Source organism: Bos indicus, chromosome 3 (assembly GCF_029378745.1).
Source record: "Bos indicus isolate NIAB-ARS_2022 breed Sahiwal x Tharparkar chromosome 3, NIAB-ARS_B.indTharparkar_mat_pri_1.0, whole genome shotgun sequence".
Taxonomy (NCBI): Eukaryota; Metazoa; Chordata; class Mammalia; order Artiodactyla; family Bovidae; genus Bos; species Bos indicus.
Genome location: NC_091762.1, coordinates 103,726,044 through 103,751,333, shown reverse-complemented (window position 1 = coordinate 103,751,333; position 25,290 = coordinate 103,726,044). Strand labels below are relative to the sequence as shown.

The window sequence follows — 25,290 nt, the reverse complement described above, 5'->3', positions numbered from 1 at the left end:
CCCCTCATCTCCCACCGCTGTCCTCGGATCTGGAAAGTCCCGAGCCACGTGGATCTGGCTGTCCTGGGGCCGCCTGTGAGTCCCCCAAAGCTAGCCGGGCCTAGAGCCATGGTACAGTCAGTCCCTAATTCCGATCCCTCCACCACAGACAGCGAGAGAAGGATGTAGAGGAGCAGGGGACTCCTGGCGCCCAGAGTGGAAACTCCGGGCAAGGGTTTCTAGGCCTTATCCCTCTATTCGTAGACAACCCCTCACACGATGGGCGCCCCTTCACGGATAAGGAACCGAGACTGAGAGAGGTGACCTACCCCAAGCTAGGAAGCCGGGGTCAGGGTGCTTTCCTATCAGATCTGTCTAGTCCACACCCCACCTTTCTTGCAGCACCAGGAGGAACGGGCCTGAGCTGGCTGGCTGGCTGTGGAGCCTGTGTCCTCACCTCTAAATCATGGAATTAGATTCATGAAATCTAATTAGCTTCATGGAATCACCCAGAGAGCTGCCCAGTGTTTGAGAGAGTGCGGACTGCCTGCATGGGGCTGCCACTCAGCAGTTATTCATTCCTGAAGGACTGACTGCCCTCTCCCGGCTGGGCTTGGCTTCTCCCAGCCTTTGTTGTTAGGTTGCTAAGCCATGTCCAGCTCTTTGTGACCCTATGGATTGTAGTCCTCCAAGCTTCTCTGTCCATGGGATTTTCTAGGCAAGAATACTGGAGTGGGTTGACATTTCCTCCCCTGGGGAATCTTCCACACCCAGGGATGGAACCTGTGTCTACTGTGTCTGCTGCAAGGCAGGAGGATTCTTCATGGCTGAGCCACCAGGGAAGCCCTCTTCCAGCCTGATGCAGGGCTTCCTCTGTAAGGAGGATCCAGGAGTCATTCTGATCCCGAGTAGCACCTGAGTCAGGTCTCTGAGCCTTAGGATCCTCAAGGCCACACAGTCCGGGAGATCAGGGACTACAAGGCCCTCCACTGACAAATGAAAAGCTGAGAATCAGAGACAGGAAGCGAGATGCTTAGGGTCACCCAGCTGCACTCAGGAACTGCTCGCTCCTCCTGGCTAGGCCCCCCACCCCAAGCCCTCCCCACACTGGACCAGACCCACTTTATGATCCACAATGATGCTCACATCTCCCTTGGAAACTCTTATCCCTTCTGTTACTTGTGGTCTTGAGTCTGTTCTACCAAAACATTCTCTCCTACCCCAAAGGCCTTCCCTCACCCATGTCCCAAAGCCCTTTGGAATCCAGATCCTGCTTCTGGAGTTGAGTTCCCTAACCAGGCGCAGCTTCTCCACCCAGGGCTTCTGCAATTCCCATGGCCCCCTGCAGTCCAGCAACTCCCAGGCATGTGGGGAAAGCAACAAGGCTCAGGAACCCACCCCAGCCTCCATTAAGAGCTAACTAGAAACTTCCCTGGGGTATCACACTTCACTGTTTAAAAAGTGCTTTCACTTAAATTACAAGAAACTTAGGGATCCTAGCTTTATCTCTGCCACTGAAAAGCTGTGTGATGCTAGGCAAGTCCCTTTGCTTCTCTGGTTCTGGTCCTCAACCTGAAGAATAGAGACAATAGCATTCATCTGTCTGGGTCATGAGGGAGTTTAGAAGGATCAATATGGGTGAGAAGTGCTTCTGGAAAACATAATACGCCTGAAGAATTGTGGCTAATGAGGGCTCTGCCCCCTCCAGGGCGATCTCCCCCTCGTGCCCTCTCACCCTGGGTGCAGGTTGGCTGCCTTCTCACCCTGTGTGGCTGAAGACCCACTGCCCCTTCCTGCCTGGCAGTGCCTGGCAGGGCGGGTGCTTAGTAGGTAGATCTGTGGTGACCACTGACTGATGGGTGTGGAGATGACATTTCTGCCTCCCTCCCAGTGGAACACAGGAGCACCTCCCCCGGTCCTTTCCCCCTGCCAGTTAAGAGGGTCTGACTCAGTTGGTTGCCGTCCAGCACATTCTCTGCAGCCACCATCTGAAACGCTGGCGGCTCAGGTGGTGGTGCTGGCCAAACTCCCCCCAGCTTGGAGTCTGACTTTCCCGTGGAATCCCAGGCTTAAAATGGAGAGGACTTGCCCTAGGCGGCACAGCTAGAAAGCAGTGCCGCCAGCAGCGTGGCCACCCCAGTGTGACCCAGCAGGGTGGCCACCTCAGTGTCTCGCCCACTCCGGCAGGGTCAGGTGCTCTGATCTGGGATCCTTCATGTTCTTTGCATATTTCCTTTCACAGCACTTGGCTCATCGTTCCTTTGCCTCCTTCCCAAGGACTAAGAGATCTGCTGGCCCTACCACCAGCTTCATTTCTGTGTCCCACAACTAACTCAGGGCAAATAGATGGGGGAAAAGTGGAAACAGTGACAGACTTTATTTTCCTGGGCTCCAAAATCACTGTGGACAGTAACTGCAGCCACGAAATTACAAAGATGCTTTCTCCTTGAGAGAAAAGCTATGACAAACCTAGGCAGTGTATTAAAAAGCAGAGACAATGCTTTGCCGACAAAGGTCCACCTAGTCAAAGCTATAGCTTTTCCAGTAGTCATGTATGGGTGTGAGAGTTGGACCATGAAGAAGGCTGAGCACTGAAGAACTGATGTTTTAAACTGTGGTGCTGGGGAAGACTCCTGAGAGTCCCTTGGACAGCAAGGAGATCAAACCAGTCCATCCTAAAGGAAATCAACCCTGAATATTCATTGGAAGAACTGATACTGAAGCTCCAATCCTTTGGCCACCTGATGCGAAGAACTGACTCACTGAAAAGACCCTGATTCTGGGAAAGACTGAAGGCAGGAGGAGAAGGGGGTGGTGACAGAGGATGAGATGGTTGGATGGCATCGCTGACTCAATGAACATGAGTTTGAGCGAGCTCCAAATAGTGAAGGACAGGGGAGCCTGGCGTGCTGCAGCCCATGGGGTTGCAAAGAGTCGGACATGACTTAGCAACTGAACAACTAAACCAGGGTGAGGGTGTCTGGCAGTGCCCTCTTCTCCTCTCCAAACAGTCCTGAGCAATGGCTCTCTTTTGCACCCCTGCTGAGAGCTCTGCCAGCTGCCCAGAGTGTCGAGACAGACGTCTTCCATGTCCAGATCTTCCCTGAGTTTGCTGAGTTGCCTCGATCCCCTCTCATGCTCCTGTGGCTGCTCTCCCTTTACTTCAAGCAGCCTTCCCCAGTGCTGATCCGCTTGTGTGCATGTGTCACACACACAGGCCAAGCAATCTTAGCTTGGACCCTGCCATCACCTCCTGCTGCTGGCAGGACTCACCCACCGAACCATATGCACTTATTCCAGTTCTGTTGCCACTGAAAACATCTGGCCTTTCATGCGCTACACTGAGACAGTCTGCTGTCTCTATGGTTTAGCATACTTTGAAATTGTGAAGTTCATCTGCCTTGAAGTGAAAACTCCTGGAAGACCACAATCAGGCTGATTAGTCTTCTGTAATGTTGAGTATCTCCTGTGTGTCAAGCGTCATGCCAGGCTCTCTATGAATATTCCCTCATTGATACTCTCAGCCATCCCAGGAGGTAAGGGCTATAATCTCATGTTATAGCCCCTGAGTGTGTGAGGAAACACACTCAAGAGATCACACAGCCGGAAGTGGTGGGAAGTGAAAGTCTTGTCCAGCTCAGCATGTGGATGAAGTTGCAGTTCTTTCCATTAACGTGGTCCTTTCCTCATTAGGCAAGGGGGTCATCCAAACAGGACACAGACCACCAATGACTAAAGGAATAGTGACTGTCCCTACAGGATGGTTCCCATAAGCAGACTGTCTCCCAACTTGAAAAACAACTGTTCCTTCATAGCTCCCTCCAGCTCCTCCTGCCCCCGAGTAAATTCCTGAGAAGAGTGGTCTGCGCCTGCCAGCACTACTCATTCTCCTCCCCTTCTCACTTGAAAGACGACTGAAACATCTCTTGCTAAAGTTCTCACTGATCTCCACGTCCATCCCCAAATTCAAAAGCGGGTTCCCGGTTCTTAGCTTGTTCAACCTCTCAGCAGCTTTAGACACTGCTCACCCCCTCCTTCCTGAAACACTCTCATCGGCTTCCAGGACCAGACGTCTTGGCTCCTGCTCACGGCTGGTCCTCGTGTCCTCTGTTGGACCCCACTGCCCTCCAGCTGCCTGCAGCCCGGCCCAGTCTTCTGACTCCTCTTCTGTCTACACTGACCTCAGTTTCCTGGCTTTGAACACCCACCATGTGCCGATGGCAACCTCCAAAATGTCAACTCCTACCTCCACCTCTCCCTGAACTCCAGATTCAGGAATCTTCTCCTTAACAGGCTCTTTAAACTTGAGCAAAACACACAAAACACATTTCAATGCCCATAACCCTCTTGTCTGCAGTCTGCCCGACATGGGAAAAAAGGTGGCTCCACTTCCACAACTGTTCAGGCTAAATCCTTGTTGTTCCTTCTTATGCCAGCCAACCCATCAGTGACTCCTGTCGGCTCTACTTTAAAAAATTTTAAGAATATTTATCTACTTGGCTGTGCCAGGTTTTAGCTGTGGCACGTGGGATCTTAGTTCCCTGTTCAGGGATCAAACTCGGGTCCCCTACAAAGTTGGGAATGCAGGGTCTTAGCCACTGGACCCCCAGGGAAGTCCCTTTTGGTTCTACTTTGAAGAGATCCAGAACCTGACCTTTTCCACTGCCAACGCCCGATCCACACTGCCTCCATCTCTCCCCAGGGTCAATGCAGCAGCCTTTGCTATGCTCTCCTTGTCTCCATACTTGCTCTTGGAGCCCATTTTCCATGTACATTCTTCACTGAGGCCTTTAAAATGTAAGTCAGACGCCCCCAACCCCTGCTCAAAATCCTCCAAGGGCTCCTGTCCCACTGAGTCAAAGCCCAGGTGCTCCCTGTGGCCCCTGGGACCCTGACCTCACTGGCTGCTCTCCTTGCCCACTCTGTGCCACCAGGTTGGCCTCCTTGTTGCTGGTCCCCACTTAGGGCCTAACCTGCTTTCTTATCTACCTCAAAGGCTCTCACACACACACACACACTTATGTGTTTGTTACCTGTCTCCTTACTAAAGTACAAGCTCTACAAGGGCAGGGACTTGTTTTGTTTGCTTCCATGTTCCCAGCACCAGACACATAGCTGGTGCTCAATAAATAAACGTGGGTTAAATCAATAAATGGGCTCTCAGACTGCAGGTTCCCAACTCACGACCCCCCTGCCTCTCAAGCCCAGGATGGGAGATGAGCCTGAGGCCAGAGGAGCTGAAGCGGTAGGTCTGTCACTGTCTCCTAGAGGTGTGCGTTGTCCTGCACATGGAGACCCTGAGGTCTGAGGACCCAGAGGCCAGACAGCAGAGCAGGATGCATGTGGCCGACACGGGGGCACCACGCCAGGGCACTGCTGACCGATGCTGGCTGCCAGAGAAGGATTAAAGATAATCCTTGCCATCCACCCAGAGCGTTCCAGTTTACAAAATGCTGTCACATCCGATACCGCCTCTGGGCCACACAACTGCCCGGGAGGTGGGCAGACCAGGGATTATGGTCCCCCTCGTACATATGACAACCCCGAGGTCCCCAAGGTTAAGTGTCTGGCCTGAGGCTGCACAGGAAGTGGCCAAGCCAGGTGTGGCACCAGGCCTCCTCACAGCGGGCCTGCCACTGTGTCCTGCCCAGAACAATTTTCATCAAGTGAGACCTCTAGGGCCAATGGGCATATTTCCACTCTGAACAAACCACCAGGTAAAAAAAACCACGAATCATTTATTCTTTGGTTGTCTACACAGGCACTTAAATACTGTATTGCTGTCACGTGGCTGCCTGTGCGGGCCCCCAGAGTGGTTCTGGGCCTGCGTCCTGAGCCCTCAGTCAGGCCCAGAGGGGAGAGGGCCATCTCGCCATGTCCACTCCAAGAGCAGCAGCACCATGCGGACAGCCGTGAGCAGAGCCCCCTCAGCTGGGCGGCAGGCCTGGGTTCCCACTGCTCCTCACCCAGGGCTGGCCAGTCCAGGCTGCAGGACAGAGTCCCTCGTGTGGGTCTGATCACCATCCACGGGAGTTGTCAGAGCTCATCCTTGTGCCCTGACTCACTGCTGGAGACGGGCTCCTGTAGGGGCTCGGGGGTCCCCTCCTGGGCTTCTTGGGGCTGCTCGTGGGGGAGGTCCATCTCTTCTGGGCTAAAGAGCATCTTTACCAGGTCGTCCGCCTGCACTCGGTCCTGCAAGGACAAACCCTGGCTGTTCAGGGAGGCCTCTGGACCAGGTACTCACCATCACCCAGGTGCTACTTCCTGGAGAACAAGAAGGTTCTTCCTCTGCGGCCTCCGAGCTCATCCTCTTCCTAACAGGTCGTGGGCAGAGGTAGCAGAGGTGATACCCAGTGAGGGACCAAGAACCAGGGTCACTCCCCCATCCTGTCCCCCAGGTCCCCCAGCTGGAGCCCTACTGACAAGGAAGGAAGGGCCAGGGACCACGGTGACACAGTGCCAGAGCGAAGAGTCTCTCTGGACTCCCAAGCCCAGCGTTTCTTTCCCGTCTAAGCATCGGCAGTGGGACTGGGGAAGGAGGAAGCAGAACAGGGGTCCTGCCGGGAACAGGTCACGGCAGCACCAGCTGCTCTCACCCTCTCGCTGTGTCGAGCATCCAAAGTGAACCAGAGGGCGATGGCACAGCGCTGCCCTCTGGTGACGGCCTTTACTCCATGCGGGTTTTCCGTGCCGGAAGAGAATCCCACGGCCCTTCCGCACTGGGGCTGCACCTCTGCCTAAAGGGGACAGCGAGGCGGGTGCGCAGGTCAGAGACTGAAACCTGCCTTCAGAAGGGACATGAGGTCATTCAGGTCGGGCTGGGGGGATGGCTCCTCTGCCTGCCTGCCCAAAGCCCAGCGCTAAAGAGAAAAGGTGACAGGTCAGAAGCCTCCTGGTTTGGGGAGGGGAGTGCTGGCTACCAGGAAGGCCAGCCGGCCATTCTGCCCACTGCACCTTGAGGGTTTCTGTCTCCCAAGGACGGGCGCACTCACCGTCACGGTCTTGGCATCTAGTTCAGTGAAATAAAAGTTTCCTCCATCGAAGTCTTCGTTCAGATAAAGAATGGCGCTGGGAAAGGCAGAGAGCATCTCGACACCAACTTCCTCCTCCCGCCCCCGAGAAAACCCGCAGCTCCAGTGCTGTCACCTCCAAGTGCTCCCAGCCAGCAGCTGGAGGGGGGGCCTTTCATAGGAAGAAAGCTTTCCAGAACCTTCTCTGAAGCCTCACGAACAGGACTCCTGACCTTCCCGCCTCCCCACCCTCAGCCCTGAGCACACACCATGCCCTTCTCTGGGCTGTTTCTGCACCACATCCTCCTCTCTCCATTCTGTTCTCCCACTACACTGTAACCATTCCCATACTGTCTGATTTCCAACCCAGAGGGTCCTGGACTCTGGGAAAAGCTGGTCCCAAGCGTGCATGTGTTGGAGGAGGGAGCAAGGCACGGGGCCCTGGGGACCTGAGGACCACTGGCACCTGAAGTCCCGGAAAGTGTAGGCAGGGGGCTCCTTGATGCACACGAGGGCCTCAGCGTTCAGGATGCAGTTGTCCACGTGGACGGGGTGGCTACCGTCCTTCCTCTCAGCCTGTGCCTCTGCGGCCAAGGGGACACACATTAGCACTGGGGCTCTCAGGGGACGGCCATGCAGCTCTCCTGCTGGCCTGGGGGGTGCGTTTGGGTCACTGCCGACCAGCTTCCCTCCTCTGGTTTGATCCACACCTTCGAGTCTTTTGACACAGCAGCAAGATCAACCTTAAATCCTCAACATTGGTGGGATAAAGACAAGGCCTCATCCAGCCCTCCCCTGCCTGACCACTGGTTTCCTCCTGGCCAGGCCCCAGGGCACCCCTACCTGGAGACCATAACACAGTTGCAAGTCTGGCATATTCCTTTGGTGCGCCCAGATTATGGTAGGATTCCAGACATTCTGAGGGACAGTAAAGCCCTAACCTCTGCCACCATCAGCGGAACGTCAGCACCGGGGCCACTGAAGGCTCTGGCAGGACAGACCCGGCTGTGGGTCATATGTGAGTCCTGGACACTGGCTGTACCTCACCCCTCCGCAGGGACGCAAAAGGGAATGTTGACAGAGGGAGAGTGAACGATGAGTGACCTCCAGTCTGCCCTAACTTATAAAATAAGGAGTTCTCTCACAAATTTGGTATTTAAAAATTAGTGGCAGAAAACTTAAAACACAGCTCATGATTCATCTAGACACCTGTATGCCCAACCCTGATGCTGAGAACCACTGACTTAGAGGATGAAAAGTGCTCTTGAAGCTTGTTGTTTAGTCTCTAAGTCATGTCCAACTAGCAGCGCTCTGTGATTCGGCCTCTGAGGCCCTCGGCGGCCTCACCTGGCTGCCCCGCCTCCCCACCTCCCCGACCTTCCTCTCCAGAAATGGTAACTTTCTCAGCTCCCCCAGCTGCTGGTTGGTCAGTGCTTCCACTCCTTTGTACATGGCTGCTGTTCCCTCTGGCTTAAACATCCTCCCATCGCCCCATGTACTCCACAACCCCTATTCATGCCGTGTAACCGCCGTCACCGCCTCTGGGAAGCCCTCCTGACTGCCCAGGGAGACTGACTCTAACTCCTTCCGCAGCGCACACTGCGTTCCCCAGCAGGATAAAAGGGCCCGTGCCTGCTCTTCTCCTCGTCCAGTGCCTGGGGCGGGGTCTGCCGGGCGGGCGGGGGCTGCGGGGTGAGGGAGGCCCACCTTCGATGGCGGTGCGGCACACCAGGTGGGAGTAGGAGAAGTAGAGCGGGGTATCCAGGCGGAAGTACGACTCCATGACGCGGCGCACCTTCTCCGTCACGTTGTAGTACAGGTGGGCGCTCTGCAGAGGAACCTTCCCTTCCTGCCCCAGCTGCCAACGAGAGCAGGGTCAGCCTGGGTCAGGGGCCCTGGGCGCCCCTCCTTCTGGAGGCCGACAGAGACCAGGGAGGCACCTGGCCCCACTTCTCGGTGCTCGGTGCTCGTGAAGGCGCAGTCCCTCTGCTTCCCGCACGTGACCCTCTGCCGTCGCCCGCTCCCCTCCCCTTCACATTTCTCTTTATAAATAACTCATGCATCCTGCTCAGAAGTAGAGCCATTCTGGGACTTCCCTGGTGGTCCAGTGGCTAAGACTCTGTGCTCCCAATGCAGGGAGCCCAGGTTTGATCTCTGGTCAGGGAACTAGATCCCACATGCTGCAACTAAGGGCTCAGGTACCACAGCTACAGATCCCGCGTGCTGCGACTAAGGCCCAGTGCCACCAAAGAAATAAAAGTAAATATTTTTAAAAAGTGTAGCTGTTCTTCAGAAAGCACTCTCAAACTTGGGGTATTAGTCTTACTCGCTTGCCTCAGTTTTATTACACTAAGAGCCACGGTTCAAAAGTCAGCCTCACCCAGCATGGTTTATCCTGCCTCCATGGCAGCTGGAATGCTGACAGGCAGATACTTTTCCCCTTCCCGCCACCTTCTCCAACTCCCCCTCAGAGCCTGGGCACCCCCTCCCTCCTCCCCACACCTAGAACAGAGTACTGACCCTACCTTGAGGGCCTTGAAGACGGTGACACCGTAGAACTTCTCGCTGGGGGTGTGTGGGGAGGTCTGACCCCGGTAGCCATCTCCTGAAGTTGCTGCTGCCTAGGAGGCCCCCAGAACAGGTAGAGTTAGCCAGGCAGCTGAGAGCCCGGGAAGAGGTGGTCGACTGCCCAGAGCAAGGGGCAGGCAACCGCCCAGACCTAAGGGGCACCTAGTCGGGGGATGCTGGGCCCTTAGGGAGGCAGTGTGGTCACCGGGCTCCCTCACATTGGTCAGTCTCTGCAGCTCCTGGCACTCCTCGTCAGAGATGACGCCATCCATCACCACCCGCTGGGAACCATTCAGGACTTTGGAGTTCATGGTGAGTCTGATGCCATCATACAGCAGGGGGCCACCTGCAAAGCAGTGACAAGACTAGCTAAATCCAGCAGCGGTTCAGACACTCTCCATCAGATACTACCCTCCTGTAAGGAATAGAAATTCCAGTTGATTCCTGTTTACCAGAGAAACCTTCCATTTGGTCACTTCCAAAGGTGGGCTGAACCAGAGGACGGAACTTAGGACAGGGGGTCCAAGCACTGGTCCGCAGCTGCTGGCTCGTGGGCGTTCACACATTGTTGGGGAAACATCATAGACATTCCTATAACATGAGCTCAAGACCAGAAAGAACTGGGTTTGACTCCTGGGTCCTCCACTTACTAGCTGTCTGACCTTGGCAAGTTATTTAACCTCCCTGAGCCTTATCTCATCTGCAAAATAATATCTTAAAGGCCAGTCCTTCTCTCTTCAGTTTCTCCTGGTATATCATAAGCTTAATATAAAGAATAATAAAACAACTTAAGAAGTTTAGCACAATACTTGGCTTGGAGTAAATGCTTAAAAGTTTACCCATCACCAGTGGTACACTGTAAAGTGATTATCCTTCAATTAGGAAAAAAAAAAAAAAGTTTAGCCACCACCATACCATCATCTATTTAAAAATGAGGATCTTACAATCTGCCCAAACCCACCTCTCAGGCAATTATGAGAATCAAGACAAATAACAGAGTAGAGTGAAAGCTCTCTGAAAATAAACGAATGACAGACAAATTATTTAATGTGCTAATCTTTTTAAATTAACCACTGTTAATTGAAGCAACCATAAAGGCCAGTCTTTTCTCTCTTCAGTTTCTCCTGGTATCTCTTTGTGCTGGGGACATCCCAGACACCAAATCAACTCTATTTATTCCAGCCTCAGCATGTGCCAGGCACTGGTGCTAGAAGAGGTGAGGGATTAACACCTGAAGACAGAACCTGTTCCAATAATCACACAATAAGCCGCACAAAGCAGGTCTTGTGAAAGCACAGAGTGCCTTGAAAATTCAACAGAAAGAGGGAGGGGAGGGAATTCCCTGGTGGTCCAGTGACTGAGACTCTGTGCTCCTAATGCAGGGGGGCCTGGGTTCGATCCCTGGTCAGGGAACTAGGTCCCACATGTTGCAACTAAAGATCCTGCATGCCGCAACCAAGACCCAGCGCAAACAAATAAATAATAGGCAGGGGCTCCTGACTGGCCTTGAGTTTAAGAAAGACTCTGTGGGGTGTATCTGAGATGCCACACGGGCAGGGATGGTAGAAAGTGTGCAGGAGGACGGAGAGACCTGAACAGGGACTTGTGGGCAGAGAGAGGCTCAAGGATGAGGAAAGGTGTAAACAAGGCAAGAGTGGAGCCTGCAGTTAAAGGGGAGATGAGGGGATGGTGTCAGGAGCCCCGGTGTTTGGAGACTGCTCTTGCCCCCCAGTGGGAAGAGCCTGCAGTTAAAGGGGAGATGAGGGGGATGGTGTCAGGAGCCCCGGTGTTTGGAGACTGCTCTTGCCCCCCCGTGGGAAGGGCAAGGACAGCCTGGAAGAGGAAAGAAGGGTGCAGACGGGGGGCTGGGGACGTGTCACTGGCCTGAGGCAGTGGGACATGAAAAGGGTTGGGGAGATAGAAAGAGAGCGGAGTCCCACTCGGTAGGCCTCGCCAGTGGACTGGAGGCGACAGGCAAGGGGGCATCAAAGGACACCTCAAGACTCTGAAGCTTGGTTACAGAACGATTGATGGCAGTTGGGAGGAAACGGTTTGGGGGCAAGGACACGAGTTTTCTCCTCTAAATACTTACCGAAGTGAACTAGTGTCCCTGTGACACAGGCGTCTTATTTCTTAACCAAAGGCCAATTCTCAGTTATCTTTGCAAGCAGAAGTCCCGTGGGTGAGTAAGGAAGGGTGACCCTGACTGTGACCCGTGCCGGCTCAGCTCCCGAGGCTGCCCTCTCATGGGAGCTGCCCAGCTGACATGGGGACCCTATCCCTTCTGCCCCCACGATGGCCAAGGCGGCCCCGAGCCCATCCTCTCACCTTCCCGGGTCAGCCTGGTCACGTCCAGTGACTCCTTGGTCTTCTCCTCCACGAGGGTCTCGATCTCCTTCATAAGGTTCCCGATTTCCTGGGAGATGCGGGCAGCTGTTTCCCGTTCTGACCTGTGAGCACAGCCGCTCTGAGCCCTGCATCCTGGGGCCCACCCAGGCTCCCGCCCCGGCTCCCCAAACTGGACCTGCCCACCCCTTGCCAGGAGTTCACATCTGCCTGGGCTCGGGAAGCCTCAAGTGCTTCATCACACCGATCCACTCATGCAGTTTCTTCAAGGGCCTCACTTCTGTTTCTCTTGCAGTCTCTTAGGAATCACCTCCACTGGAGTCCATGAATCCTAAAAGCAGAGCAGGAGGAAATGAACAGTGCCAGAGGGCCTGGTGAATCCTCTAGGTCTTGATGAGCGGGCCAGGGCCTACAGGAAGTCCACCTCCTCACCAGACCCCTTCCAGGAGACAAAGGGAGATGTCTTTGGGACCAAGTCACCTATATCTAGCTAGCCAGAATTCCCCCTTGTCTCTTGTCCACCAGTCTTCTCCCCGGAGTCACCTGGTGTACAGCTCACCCCACTCCTTGCCCACCACTCACCCCCACACCCTGGCTCACCGGATCAACAAAGGGAATTCCAAAAACGTCATAGGCGAAGAAAAGCAGTTCCTTCTCCAGCAGGCTCCGCTGGCGGTACTCCTGGGCACTCTGAGGGCACACAGCGGGAGGAACGCTCTGGAACTCAGCCCTGCCGCTAGCTCCCGGCCCCCCACCCCCCTGCCCTCCACCCCGCATCTACACTTCTGCTCCCAGTGTGACCCAAGGCTTCCTCTCCCACCACCACTCGTGTGTCTGTCCCCCAGTTTGGGACAAAAGCCTCACTTTTGTGCTCGAGGGTTCCTCTTGCCTGGCACAAGCAGCATGTCTGAGGTGGCAGAGCCAGGCTTCCCTTGAAGAGAAAACGCCCCCTTCCTTCCTCTGCCATTACTCTCTGAGACAGAAAACCTGAGGATTCTCAGGAACAATTAGTCTTCAAAGAAGGAAAACGCCTTCTCAACTTTTACAGGAGTTTGGTACTCAGGGAAAAACAAACAAACAACTTAAAAACTAGGTGTTAGGTGACTCCTGTGTTATTCATTCAATCTTTGCGGCCACCTTGAGGTTGATCCAGACTCCACGGCCCTTCCACTGGTGGGCTTACCCGGGGTAGGGAAACTAAGTACCTTCCGGATCCCATCTTTCCCTACGTGCCCTGCTAGTCTCCTAGCAGCAGAAGAAGGAAGGAAAAGAAAAAGAAGACGGTGTCAGTTGAAACAAAAGATGAGGGCAATAAGGAAAACTTGAAAGGCGTCAATGAGGCCTACCTATATCACCTCTTATATTTACTCAAGAGGAAGATGGAAATTTTTGAGGGAGTTCATCTTTTACATTTTTTAAGGGATAAAATATTTTAAAAAATATTTATTTATGTGGATCTTAGTGTCGGGTCTTAGTTGTGACACTCAGGATCTTCACTGTGCATGCGAGATCTTTTTATTTTTTTATGGAAGATCTTTAGTTGCAGCATGTGAACTCTCAGTCATGGCACGTGGGATCTAGTTCCCTGAGCAGGGATGGAACCTGGGCCCCCTGCATTACATGGAGTCTTAACCACTGAATCACCAGCGAAGCCCTTCCTGAGGAGTTGAAATGATTGGCCTCCCTCACCAAGTGCTGGACACAAAGCTGCTGCTGCTAAGTCGCTTCAGTCGTGTCCGACTCTGTGCGACCCCACAGACGGCAGCCCACCAGGCTCCCCCATCCCCGGGATTCTCTAGGCAAGAATACTGGAGTGGGTTGCCATTTCCTTCTCCAATGCATGAAAGTGAAAAGTCAAAGTGAAGTCGCTCAGTCATGTCCGACTCTTAGCGACCCCATGGACTGCAGCCTAACAGGCTCCTCCGTCCATGGGATTTTCCAGGCATGTGTTAACTCCTTTAACCCTCTGCAGCAGCCCTATGAGGCTGCAAGCCCTACTTCTACCATTTACTCCTTCAACACTGATTTTCCAAGTGGCAGCTTTGTGTCAGAACTCTGCTGGCACTGGGATAAAGCAGGGGAGCAGAGATTCTCGTCACCATAGGCAGTGACAGGCCACCGTGCAGGTTAACTCATTTCTTGGAGCCTAAATGTCCTCATCTCTAAAAAAGAGAGAACAGCGCCCACCTCACAGGGCACCTGTGATGACAGAATGAGAAGATGGGTGTGAACACCCAGCTCAACGAGATGATGGGTGTAAAGATCCAGCTCAGTTTTTGGCCTGGGATGGGGCTCAACAGATGTGAGTTACCTTCTTACCAGAAGGGTGGTTCTAGTTAGAAATGGTAGACTGACCACTCATTTTCTCTTTCTGCCGAAGACTCACTAATATGGCCATTAAGGGTAAGGGTGAGGGGGATCTTAACTGAGCAAAGAGAAGTGCCATCTCAAAGCCAGGTGGTCACCATCTAGCAGCCAAAGAGGACAATGACAGGGGTAAACAGTCTCCACATGGGAGGGGATGGCAAGAGGAGGACTCCTTCTATTGGAGATGCTCAGGACGCCAGATCTAGGAAGGAAGAACCTTGGTTTTTAACTTCAGGGTAGGTTGGTGATGCCACCTCACTGGGCTTTTATGAGAATCAAGTGAAAGAAAAGCTACAAAAGATTTTTGTAAACTATAAAATGCCACACACATTTAAAGGGTGCTTATTTTCAACAGGAAAGTGCCACAACAACCAGAATGGGAAGTGTGTTACTACCACATCATCTCCCTGCTTCTCCCAGTGAACAGAGGAAAAGTTAGCCCCCCTGGGCTGGAGTGCAGGCAGGAAGGGAGGCTGTGAGTCCCTTCCACCCTGCCACCTGTACACTCTGGAGCCCTGTGGCCAGCAACACACACAGGTCTCCCAGACTGGGAATTTTGGGTGTGTGCTCTATTGCTCAGTCTGTAAGTCATGTCCTACTCTTTGCAACCCCAAATATTTTAGCCTGCCAGGCTCCTCTGCCCATGGAATTTTCCAGGCAAGAATACTGGAGTGGGTCCCAGACTGAAACAGGGTACCTAATTAGACATGGAGAGAAGGGAGGAGTGAAAACCACCCCCCCAACCCAGGCTGCCAGTTCCACCTCCCTCCTCCACCTGGTTGGCTCCCCTGCCCCCCTCAGAGCTTGGCAGCTCTCTTGGTGCCACATGGCCCCTAGCACGTCCCATTCTGAACCCTGCACCATAATAGCTCATCAGGCTGCTTCAAACCCTTCCAGGACTCACCACTCCCTGCCGCATAGAGTCCAAGGTCCTAGAGAGGCACTCAAGAACCTTCAGAATCTGATCCTCCCAGGGCCCGTTGCCTGCAGCTCCCTGGCACCATCCTCCATTTGCATGGGATAGTTGGGTAGGTGTTGTACATGCTGCTCTCCATCCAAACAGCCCTTCCCTGTCTCATTCACCTACTGTAGGCTTTAAAAACCGAATGTCACCACCACTGCCTCTTGCAAAGCCCTCCCTGACTCTCCAGGCACTCCCTTCTCTCCCATGCGTCCACTCTAGCTTGCTGGCACCTCTTTTATTATATTCACTGCAGTATCCTACAAATGTCATATTGTATACCTTTCCAAGGTGGTTTCAGATGGCACTCAAAAAGACATGAAGGTAAAACATACACAGCTAAACCCACAGAGAGCTGATAGATAGAAATGTTCAGGTCTTTCCTCCAACCCCTGACCTACAGGCCCATGCCTGGGGGTTGGGGGTGGGGGAATAATCTCCATGAACAGTTATGTTAAATTTTTTTCTTTACCTAAAATTATTATCATGGAGACAATATCATATTGGTGCATAGTAATCTACTTATGCAATTTACGAGTTATCTTGTATGTCACTGAATGAATGTACCAAGACTGATTCAACGAGTCTCCAAATTGATGGCATTGAGCTTGTTTCTAGTTATTTTGCTTTCAGCAGCAGTGTTCTGATGCACAGCTGTGCACACTACCTTTGCACAAATGTGCAGTACAGCTGCGGGGTGAATCCCAGGCCGCTGAATCATTGGTTAAACAGCCCAGGGGTGGACCTGTTTTCTTATCCCTTTCATTTGTCCAAGAGGTGTGATGCGTTAACAACTGAGGGGCTTCTAGAACAATTGTAGCTATTAATCTTTGTTGTTGTTGCTGACAAAGTGAAAAGTTCGTCCAAAGTTATAGCCAATTTTACAGGCTGGGGTTTGGGTGAGGCCAGCAGGACACAAGTGATCAAGGGCCACAGTGATAAGCCCCCTGGTTTCAGGAGGTAACTGAGGTTAGAAGTGAGAAAACCCTCCAACTGCTACTCATGTACCATCATCCAGACCCCTGTGATGCTACCTGTCCACACAACATGTTGTACAGTGCCTGTTGGCTTACTCTCTCTCTTTTTTTTGACTGCACCTCGAGGCTTGTGGGATCTTGGTTCCCTGACCAGGGACTGAACCCTGGCCAACAGCAGTGAAAGTGCTGAGTCTTAACCACTGGATTGTCAGGGAAGTCCCAGCTCACTATCTCATTTGACCTTCATACTCATCCTGTGTTGAAGACAGAGCAAGAAACACAGTCCTATTTTGTAGCAGAAGAGACAGACTCAGAAGAGCAAAGCAGCATGACTAAGATCCCACACGATGTGCCAAAAATCACATGGCTAGTAAGTGGAGGAGTCAGGACTTGAGCCTAGATTAGTGACTTCAAATCCACCTTATTGTTCTGGGCTCAAGAAGGAGAGGATCTAGGGCCTGTGCGTGGCATATGCACAAATAAGAAGGTTCACAGTGCCAAACTTCATTAAGTTAAAACAGAGAACTTTTCATGTGTGTGTGTGTGGGTTTTTTTTAGGCTATTTTATTATTTATTTTTTGGTGATGCCCTGAGGCATGTGATCTTAGTTCCCTGACCAGGGATCGAACCTGCATCTGCTTCAGTGGAAGTGTGGAGTCTTAACCACTGGACATCTAGGAAAATCCTCTCTTTTCATGTTTTTAATACAAAAATAATACTCATTCAGTGCAGGGAATTTAGAAAATACAAATGAGCAAAATAAAAAAAAAATCACCTGTAATTCCTGAAATAGCCACTGTTAAATGAACAGCACAATGTACAGTCCTCCCAACAGTGCAGGGATGGGGGGTGCTTTCACTTCAGTACTTTTCATTTTAGTCTTTGTATCACATAGATTTTCCTTCCAGTTTTGGAAGGATATGGGATTAATGCTGAAACAGGGACAGATCAGACAATGGCAGAAAGAGGGGACAGGGAGGAAAATGGAGGCAGAAAAGTGGTGAGTGAAAAAAAAAAAGTTAACATGAAGTAGAAAATGATTAATCTTGGCCAAACAGTATCAAGTCTTAAAGTAGGGATGCTAAAAAAGGCAAAGAACGTGGCTGTTCTGCAGTTCTGCTTTTCTTTGCCAACTCAGAGAACAGACTTCTGGGCCCAGATTGTGCTAATGAAGGCTCCGGCTTATTCCCTACGCTTCCCATGCATTCGCGCCTGCCTGGGAACCCTGCCTCACCCTGCCCAAGCAGCAGCTGGCTCCCCCTTCTCTATCCCACTCTGCTCTCTGGTCTGGGTTCAGCTGGCAGCTGCCCTAAGTAACGCAAGTCTCTCACCTCACGGGGGCCAATGGATCTGGCTTGCTCTTCTCCAAGCATGGCTGTATAGTAGGCCAGATTCTGGCTCATCACCTCATCATTGGGGAAGAAGAGGAGATAGGTCTTGGCACATTCAATGGCCTGTGTGTAATTCCCAACTGCAAAGGGGAAAAAAATGGCTAAAAAGAAAGCATCTCATTTTGGGTACCACCAACCACCTAGAGTTCAGTCTCAGCACAGCTCCAGGTGATAATGACACAGCCAGGAGGCACCAGCTACACAACACAACTGCCTGATTAGGGGAGAGAAATGACAGAATCCACATAGAATATGTATTTGATTTTAAGGTGCTCAGTGTCCTCAGGTAATTCAAACATTGGCCTTAATAGTCCCATTCATTAGACCAATATCAGGAATATTCCCACCTTCCTATCTTTTTTCCTCTATGGACTTTCAGAAGAGAAGGGAAGACTGTAATAGCAGATTACCTCTTTTATTGATATGTGTTTGTTTCCTCAACTATAAAAGCATATATTCTTGAATATGCTATAAAGCTTACTTTAGCACACAGTAGGAACTCAGTAAAGACCTGCTGACTTGTTTTTCTGGATATTGACATGCCCCTCTCACTACTCCAGAGCATCAGTGCTGTTATGAAGGAGAAGGGCTGGGAAATGTCCTGTGAGCTGGTTTAAATGGAAATACATCCTTGCCTTTACTATAACTTAAAGTGAAAAAAGTGAAAGCGTTAGTCACTCAGTTATGTTCAACTATTTTCAACCCCATGGACTGTAACCAACCAGGCTCCTTTGTCCATGGAATTCCCCAGGTAAGAATACTGGAGTAGGTAGCCATCCCTTCTCCAGGGAATATTCCCAACCCAGGGACTGAACCTGGCTCTCCTGCATTGTAGGCAGATTCTTTACCATCTGAGCCACCAGGGAAGCCCTTGCTATAACTTAACTCAAGTGCAAAATCAGATTATAAATGTTATAGAGGAGACCAGTGAGGTCCTAGAGTCTCCCTCTCCCAGCTTCTTGGGCTGCTGATACTGGCTTCCGAGGAGGTGGCCTGTAACAAGGCACCCAGGGATCACCTGGCACAGTGCCTCCCAGAGCCACAGAGAGAAGCCAAACAGGCCAAAGAAGCACAGTGGCCACGATCCCTGCCTTCCTTGCTTTAGGCTTAGTTAAAAGCAGCTGAGAAAGAGGGAAGTAGACCTTACTGTTATAGTAGGCAAACTGCAGATAATTATAATGAGATGGCAGGAAGTCTTCAAAGGGCTTCTCTCGACTTGGGTGGGAAGCAAGCTCCGTGACACAGTTCTGCTTACAGCTGAGGACCTGGATGTAATGATCTGAAAGGAATCGAAGAGAGGGAGAACTGTAAGGTCAACTTCAGGATTCCAATTCTGGTTAAGATGAACAAATCAAGAGGAAGCAGTTTTCAGTCGGATTCCCAGCTCTAGGAGATTCAGGAATGAGGCCTAAGATGCCCTGTCACGTTGCCGCGCTGAGAGCCCAGCGGCCCGATAGGGAGCGGGGTTCCAGCCGCACCTGTGATGGCCTGGAAGAGGTCGGCATTGTACTCCAGGTAGTTGTAGCCGTCGTAGTCATAGGGCCCTTCGCAGAGCGCGCGGCACTCCTCGGCCGCCACGAAGTACTCCCGCAGCGCCGCCTCCAGGTGGGGCACGGCTTCCTGCGGCTGCTCCTCGGAGTAGAGGCGCACTCCCAGCCGAAATTCGTGCTACTGGGAGGAAGGGGTACTCAGATGCCGGGCAGGCGGCAGACGGCTCTCCCTTCTATCCCGCGGCCACCTCGGCGGGCGTTCCCCTAGCCCTCGCAGGTTACCGACGGAAAGGGTGGCTGCTGTATAATGAAGGCCTTCTACAAAGGGTCTTTCCTTGTTTCTTTTGAAATTTAGAAGCATTTGCTTCCCTGGCGGCTCAGGCGATAAAGCGTCTGCCTGTAATGAGGGAGAGCCAGGTTCGATCCCTGGGTCGGGAAGATCCCCTGGAGAAGGAAATGGCAATCCACTCCAGTATTCCTGCCTGGAGAATTCCGTGGATTGAGGAGCCTGGTAGGCTACAGTTCACCGGGTCGCAAAGAGTCGGACATGACTGAGCAAATTCACTTCACTTCAAACTCAATCTAGATGAAAGCTATATGGGAATTCATTGTCATTTTCTTAAAAATTTTTTATTTATTTGGCTGTGCGGGGGTCTTAGTTGCCGCACGTGGGATCTTTAAGTTGCAGCAGGCAAACTCAGCTGCAGCGTGTGGAATCTAGTTCCCTGACCAGGGATCAAACCTGGGGCCCCTGCACTGGGATCTCAGAGTCACAGTCACTGGACCGCCAGGGAAGTCTCTCATTGTCACCTTCCTCCACTTTTTCTTGGTAGGGCTGAAAGTTTTCAAAATAAAATTTAATTTAAAACATTGAACTCTTAGAGGTTAGAATGTGGTTTGAGGTGATGAAAGCAATCTTTCTGGCAGTAAGGACTGCTGATTACAGACTCTGCTTCTGCTCTCTGTGGGACACAGCTCCCTTCTTGTGGACAGTAACCATTTTCATTTGTTACAGAATCACTAAAAACAAACAAACAAACACAAAACCTAAACTGTGTAGAGTTGTATAAAGTACTATATGTACACATTTTACTTTTAAAAGCTATTCTGATATTGTCTCTAATATGCCTATTTCTATTAATAAACTAGAACATAAGCCCTTTATAAAAATACTATGCCATTGGACAGTAGCCTGCCAGGCTCCTTGGTCCATGGAATTCTTTAGGCCAGAATACTGGAGTGGGTAGCCGTTCCCTTCTTTAGGGGATCTTCCCAACCCAGGGATCAAACCCAGGATTGGGTTCTACATTATATGAGGATTCTCTACTGTCTGAGCCACCAGCTGCTAAAGAGGTAAGAACACTGAGGACTATGGTACTACCCACTGTTGTGAAAAGCAAAAATCTATACAACCAAAAATATTTGATAAGTAAATGAATACAATTGATGAATAAGATGGATTACCATGCAGCTATTAAAAATTGTTTTCAAAGAAAATTTGAAGACATGAGAAAAAGTACATGATAAAATGTTAATTCAAAAGGATGATTAAAAGTATATACACAATATGACACCAAATTAGGTTTAAAAATTAGATTTGTTGCTATTGTTCAGTCACTAAGTTTTGTCCAACTCTTTTGCTACCCCATGGACTGTAGCCCACCAGGCTTCTCTGTCCATGAGATTTCCCAGGAAAGAATACTGGAGTGGGTCGCCATTTCCTTCTCCAGGAATTTTCCTGACCCAGTGATCGAACCCTTTGTCTTCTGCATTGGTAGTTGGATTTTTTACCACTAAGCACATCAGGGAAGCCCATAAAAATTAGGTAATAAAGACTTTAAAAATAGACCAAAATATCAACCACTGGTTTTCTGAATGTAGCACTGTTACAGATAATTAATTCCTGTTTTTTTTTTATGTATTTGCATTTTTCTAATGTTGTACAATGAACATACATAACTTTTGTAATCTGAAAACAACCCTAGTGAATGTCACTATAATAAAGAGTGAGATGGGGAGGGAGGTGAGAGGGAGGGTCAGGATGGGGAACACATGTATACCCATGGCTGATTCATGTGAATGTATGGCAAAACCAACACAATATTGTAAAGTAATTAGCCTTCAATTAAAATTTAAAAAAAATAAAATTCAAAAAAAAAGAGTGAGAGAAGAGGATAACATTTTTTGTTTTTTTTTCACCATATGGGGTTTGGCCTCAAGATCCTTGAAGTCAGCCTCCTTCACCCCAGACATGGTCTGGTAATAGTCCAGGTTCTGTCGCATCTCCATGTGCTCAGGGTTGCCCACGAAGAAGGTATGGGCTGCTGCTACAGCTTTCTCCAACTTGTTTATCTAAGGATGAAGAATAAAAAGATAATTGTCACATGCAAACCCTGAAGTCTGGTGTCCAAATATGCAGTTCACAGTAAACAGGAAATCCCTGCCTTCCTGAGCCTTCCACTCAGTGTGCCCGAGCCCCTCCCAAGCCCAGAAAACACACCTATCGCAAGAAACTACATACCAGAGATTAGAAGCATGGGGCCCTGAACAGATTTCCAGCTATTTCTCAAATCAGGATTAGGGATTCCTCAAATTACAGGAGGTTGTGCTTCAAAAGTATAAACATTCTATTCTAAAACAAAGGTGTTATTGTAGGGGGAATGCTATGGAAGACTGACTGCCTGAGATAATACAGTCTCGAGATTCAGATGTAGGGACTGAGCTGGCAAAGTCCAAGAACTCAAGGATTTAGGGGTAGGGGAGAAAGCGCAGCTAACAATTAGACCATGCCTAAGAATTTGCCTAGAAAAAGAAAAGCAGCTTTTTTTTTTTTTGCCTTTGTGCTTTTGACTCATTCAAGGAAAAGGTGGGTGGCAAAAAGTCTTAAGGTCCTATACAAAATCCAGACATGACATCTTCCGACTTCTCAAAGCCCAGGGCTCATGAGGTTAAAACTAGTGACTTTACAGAAATATGAGAGGGGAAGAAATGTGCTACAGGCCACAGTAACGCGTAGAGCAATGGACTCCAGCATTCCAAAATTATACAGCTTCATATATAGAATCCAGAAGAAATCGCTGATGATATAATGATTAACAACATGGGTTGTGGTATCAGACTGGTAACAATGGTAGGTTTAATTATTCTCTTGCTGGGGTTTTAGACAAGTTAAAGTTTATTCTCTAAACTCATTCCCTGGACTCTGCTAGTGGTCCAGTGGTTAAGAATCTGCCTGGCAATGCAGGGGACAGGGGTTCAATCCCTGGTCTGGGAAGATTCCACACGCTGCAGGTAATTAAGCTTGTGCACCACAACTACCGAAGCCTGCGTGCCCTAGAGCCTGTGCTCTGCAACAGAAGTGAGAAGCCCGAGCACCACAACTAGAGAGCAGCCCCCAACTCACTGTAATTAGAGAAAAGCCCCCGAACAGCAATGAAGACCCAGCACAGCCAAAAATGAATGAATATATAGATACATCCCCTAATCTCACAGGATTGCAGGGAAAGTTAAATGAGAGGATATATATGCAGCTTTTAACACATGGCACTGGGCACATATTAAATGCTTAATAAATGTCAGCTCAATGAATGTAAATCCTCAGTTCAGTTCAGTCGCTCAGTCGTGTCCAACTCTGTGACCCCATGGACTCCAGCACACCAGGCTTCCCTGTCCATCACCAACTCCTGGAGCTTGCTCAAATTTATGTCCATTGAATCGGTGATGCCATCCAACCATCTCATCCTCTGTTGTCCCCTTCTCCTCCTGCCTTTAACCTTTCCCAGCATCAGGGTCTTTTCCACTGTGTCAGTTCTTCCCAGCACATGACTAATATGCCAAGAAAAAATTTTTTCTTTTCTGACTTTAGTACTAGTAAATGCACACTAGACAAGGAGTCAGCCCTGGCTGTGACCCCCAAATAGCTAGGTGACCCAAGGTCAACAATCCCCATCTCTGTCCCTAAGTATCCCTAACTGTAAAATCAGAAATTCTCTCAAAGTGAAAGTGAAGTCGCTCAGTCATGTCCAACTCTTTGTGACCTCATGGACTGTAGCCTGCACCAGGATTCTCCATCCATGGGATTATCCAGGCAAGAGTACTGGAGTGGGTTGCCATTTCCTTCTCCAGAAATTCTCTCAAGTCTGTCTCTTTTATGGACTGACTCTTTTGTATCTTTCAGCATTACTCTTGCCTTTCTCCATTCTCCTCCATCTCTACACTCTTCACCTCCAGCTTTTTACCCTCTGAGCGCAAGGCACTTGATTTCTCCCTCTCGTGTGGACAACTGCAGTCATCTCCTAATGGTTCACTCTGCCACCACTTTCTCCTTCTCCCAGGGCTTATCCCACATGGTTTCCAGAATCAGCATCCTACAACCTAGTTCTGATGATGAGTCCATGAGGTCTGCAGAATTCTCTTCCCACTCTGGCCCTACTCTGTCGGAAATGGCTATCCTTCCTCTCCTCCGGCAATAGTTGGGATCAGCTTCAAATGTCACCTCTTCTTTCAAGTCCAACTTCTCTGATACACAGTTAGATTCTTCCTCTGTTGTGTTTCCACAGCAGGATATAGATACTCTTTTAGTAGCCCTTACTACTAAAATGACTCTTAAACTGCAAAGCAGGGTAAAACAAAAAAATACAAAGTCAAGCACATTACCTGTTCAAAAACTGGAATGTAGTAAGTGTTTAGTAAATGTTTGTCAAAGAATTTTTTAAAGTGTTGTTAAGTGACATAACCAAAGACACAGCCCAATTATTTTGGGGTCAAATCCGGTACTCCTCTGGGAAACTAGGAGGAATGGAGCAGAACTGTGTAAGCAGAATGCTTGTGCAGAGGTGGAAATCTGAGGCCCCCAAGACTTTGTAAGTCTCTAAGTTGAACTGAAGGTCTGTTAAACTATGGATATAATAGACAAGCCCACACAGCTCCTCCTTCCATTTTCCCCCAATAAAATGGGGCTACTAATAGCATCTACTTTACAGGATATTGCCAGGATCTGGGTAAATGAACTAACAAACACAGTATTTAATAATGCCTGGAAGTCTGTTTTGGCTATCATTATCATAAATCAGAAACGCTCCAAATCTGGGTGTACACTTGGACTTAAGGCACTCTGGAATTTCTAAAAATGCTCATTTTCTTTGGAAACCTGACACACTAGCCAGAGGGTCCCTCACAGGGAGGGGCCAGACAGCCCCTACTGGCGACGTGGCAACCTCACGTCCTGAAAGAAGGCTGCTGCACTCAGGCGGCAGGAAGAGCATCACTGAAAAGCAAACCGGAAGGAAGATATTGTAGAAAGGTCTTAGCTTCTCACTGGGTAACTTACAATGAAATCAGGATTTACAGCTGACGCTGTAGTTCCCTATAAGCGCCTTCCCGAGTAACACAAGACCAAGTTTTGCTTGGCATGTGCCTTAACCCCAGGCTGGACTTTTGGGGTCACCATCTGCCTATGCGAACCCGGAGAGGCTGGTCTCCTGGCAGGGTCCCTGCTCTCCCTGGATCCAGGAAAAGTTTCTCGTCCAAGAGGCCACTTTCCCTCTCCGCGGACACGTCCCTCGCCCCTCTTCCCCGAACCAACCACGCCCAGAAGGACCCCCAGCCGCCCGGGGCTCGGGCAGGTCTGCACCTTGAAGTAGGCGACCTGCAGGTAGTTGTAGGGGCTCCGCTTGCGGAACTCCAACTCCAGCTCCTCGCTGAGCGAGTGGGCGGTCGACGGCCCGAGGCAGCGGCGCAGGCAAGCGGCGCGGCGCAGCAAGCCTCCGAAGAACCGCAGGTCGTGCAGGGCGGAGGCACCTGAAGCCTGCGCCAAGCTTGGGGGCGAGTCTGGGTCCACTTCCCATGGGAGGTCGGCGGCACACCGAGTGCGGCAGCGCAGACGGAGGGCGCGCAGGGCGGCCCGCGAGCGGAGCGCCCGCTCCATGCTCAGAACCACACCGGCCCAGTCCCCGCGAGCATAGGCCGCCGTCCCCTCCGCGAACAGCAGATCAGGCGCCGTCAGGTCCCATCCCGCCTCGGGATGGACCATATTGCTGGCCGCCTCGGACTCGGCCTCAGCCTGGGAGGCAGTGGCGGCGACGGCCAGCAATATGGTCAGCAGCCTTAAAGCGCGTGCCGCCATGGCCGCTCAGACCTAACGGGACCCTTGGTCACCGGCCAGGGAGGTTGGAGTCCCACCTCCGCGAAGCCCCGCCCTCG

The 25,290-nt window shown here is 50.8% G+C and overlaps 1 protein-coding gene across 1 annotated transcript; it reads right to left on the bottom strand.

Moving 5' to 3' along the window:
- Positions 1 to 5,697: 5,697 nt before the first annotated feature.
- Positions 5,698 to 25,269, bottom strand: P3H1 (prolyl 3-hydroxylase 1). The gene is made up of 15 exons (XM_019957696.2): positions 24,722 to 25,269; positions 21,289 to 21,441; positions 19,078 to 19,267; positions 18,747 to 18,878; positions 17,540 to 17,679; positions 12,504 to 12,593; positions 12,182 to 12,234; positions 11,886 to 12,007; positions 9,776 to 9,903; positions 9,515 to 9,610; positions 8,697 to 8,847; positions 7,456 to 7,573; positions 6,972 to 7,047; positions 6,576 to 6,716; positions 5,698 to 6,171 (listed from the first exon to the last, which is right to left on the bottom strand). Exons 1-15 carry the CDS (start codon positions 25,211 to 25,213, stop codon positions 6,016 to 6,018), a joined length of 2,238 nt encoding a protein of 745 aa, XP_019813255.2. The 5' UTR covers positions 25,214 to 25,269; the 3' UTR covers positions 5,698 to 6,015.
- Positions 25,270 to 25,290: the final 21 nt, after the last annotated feature.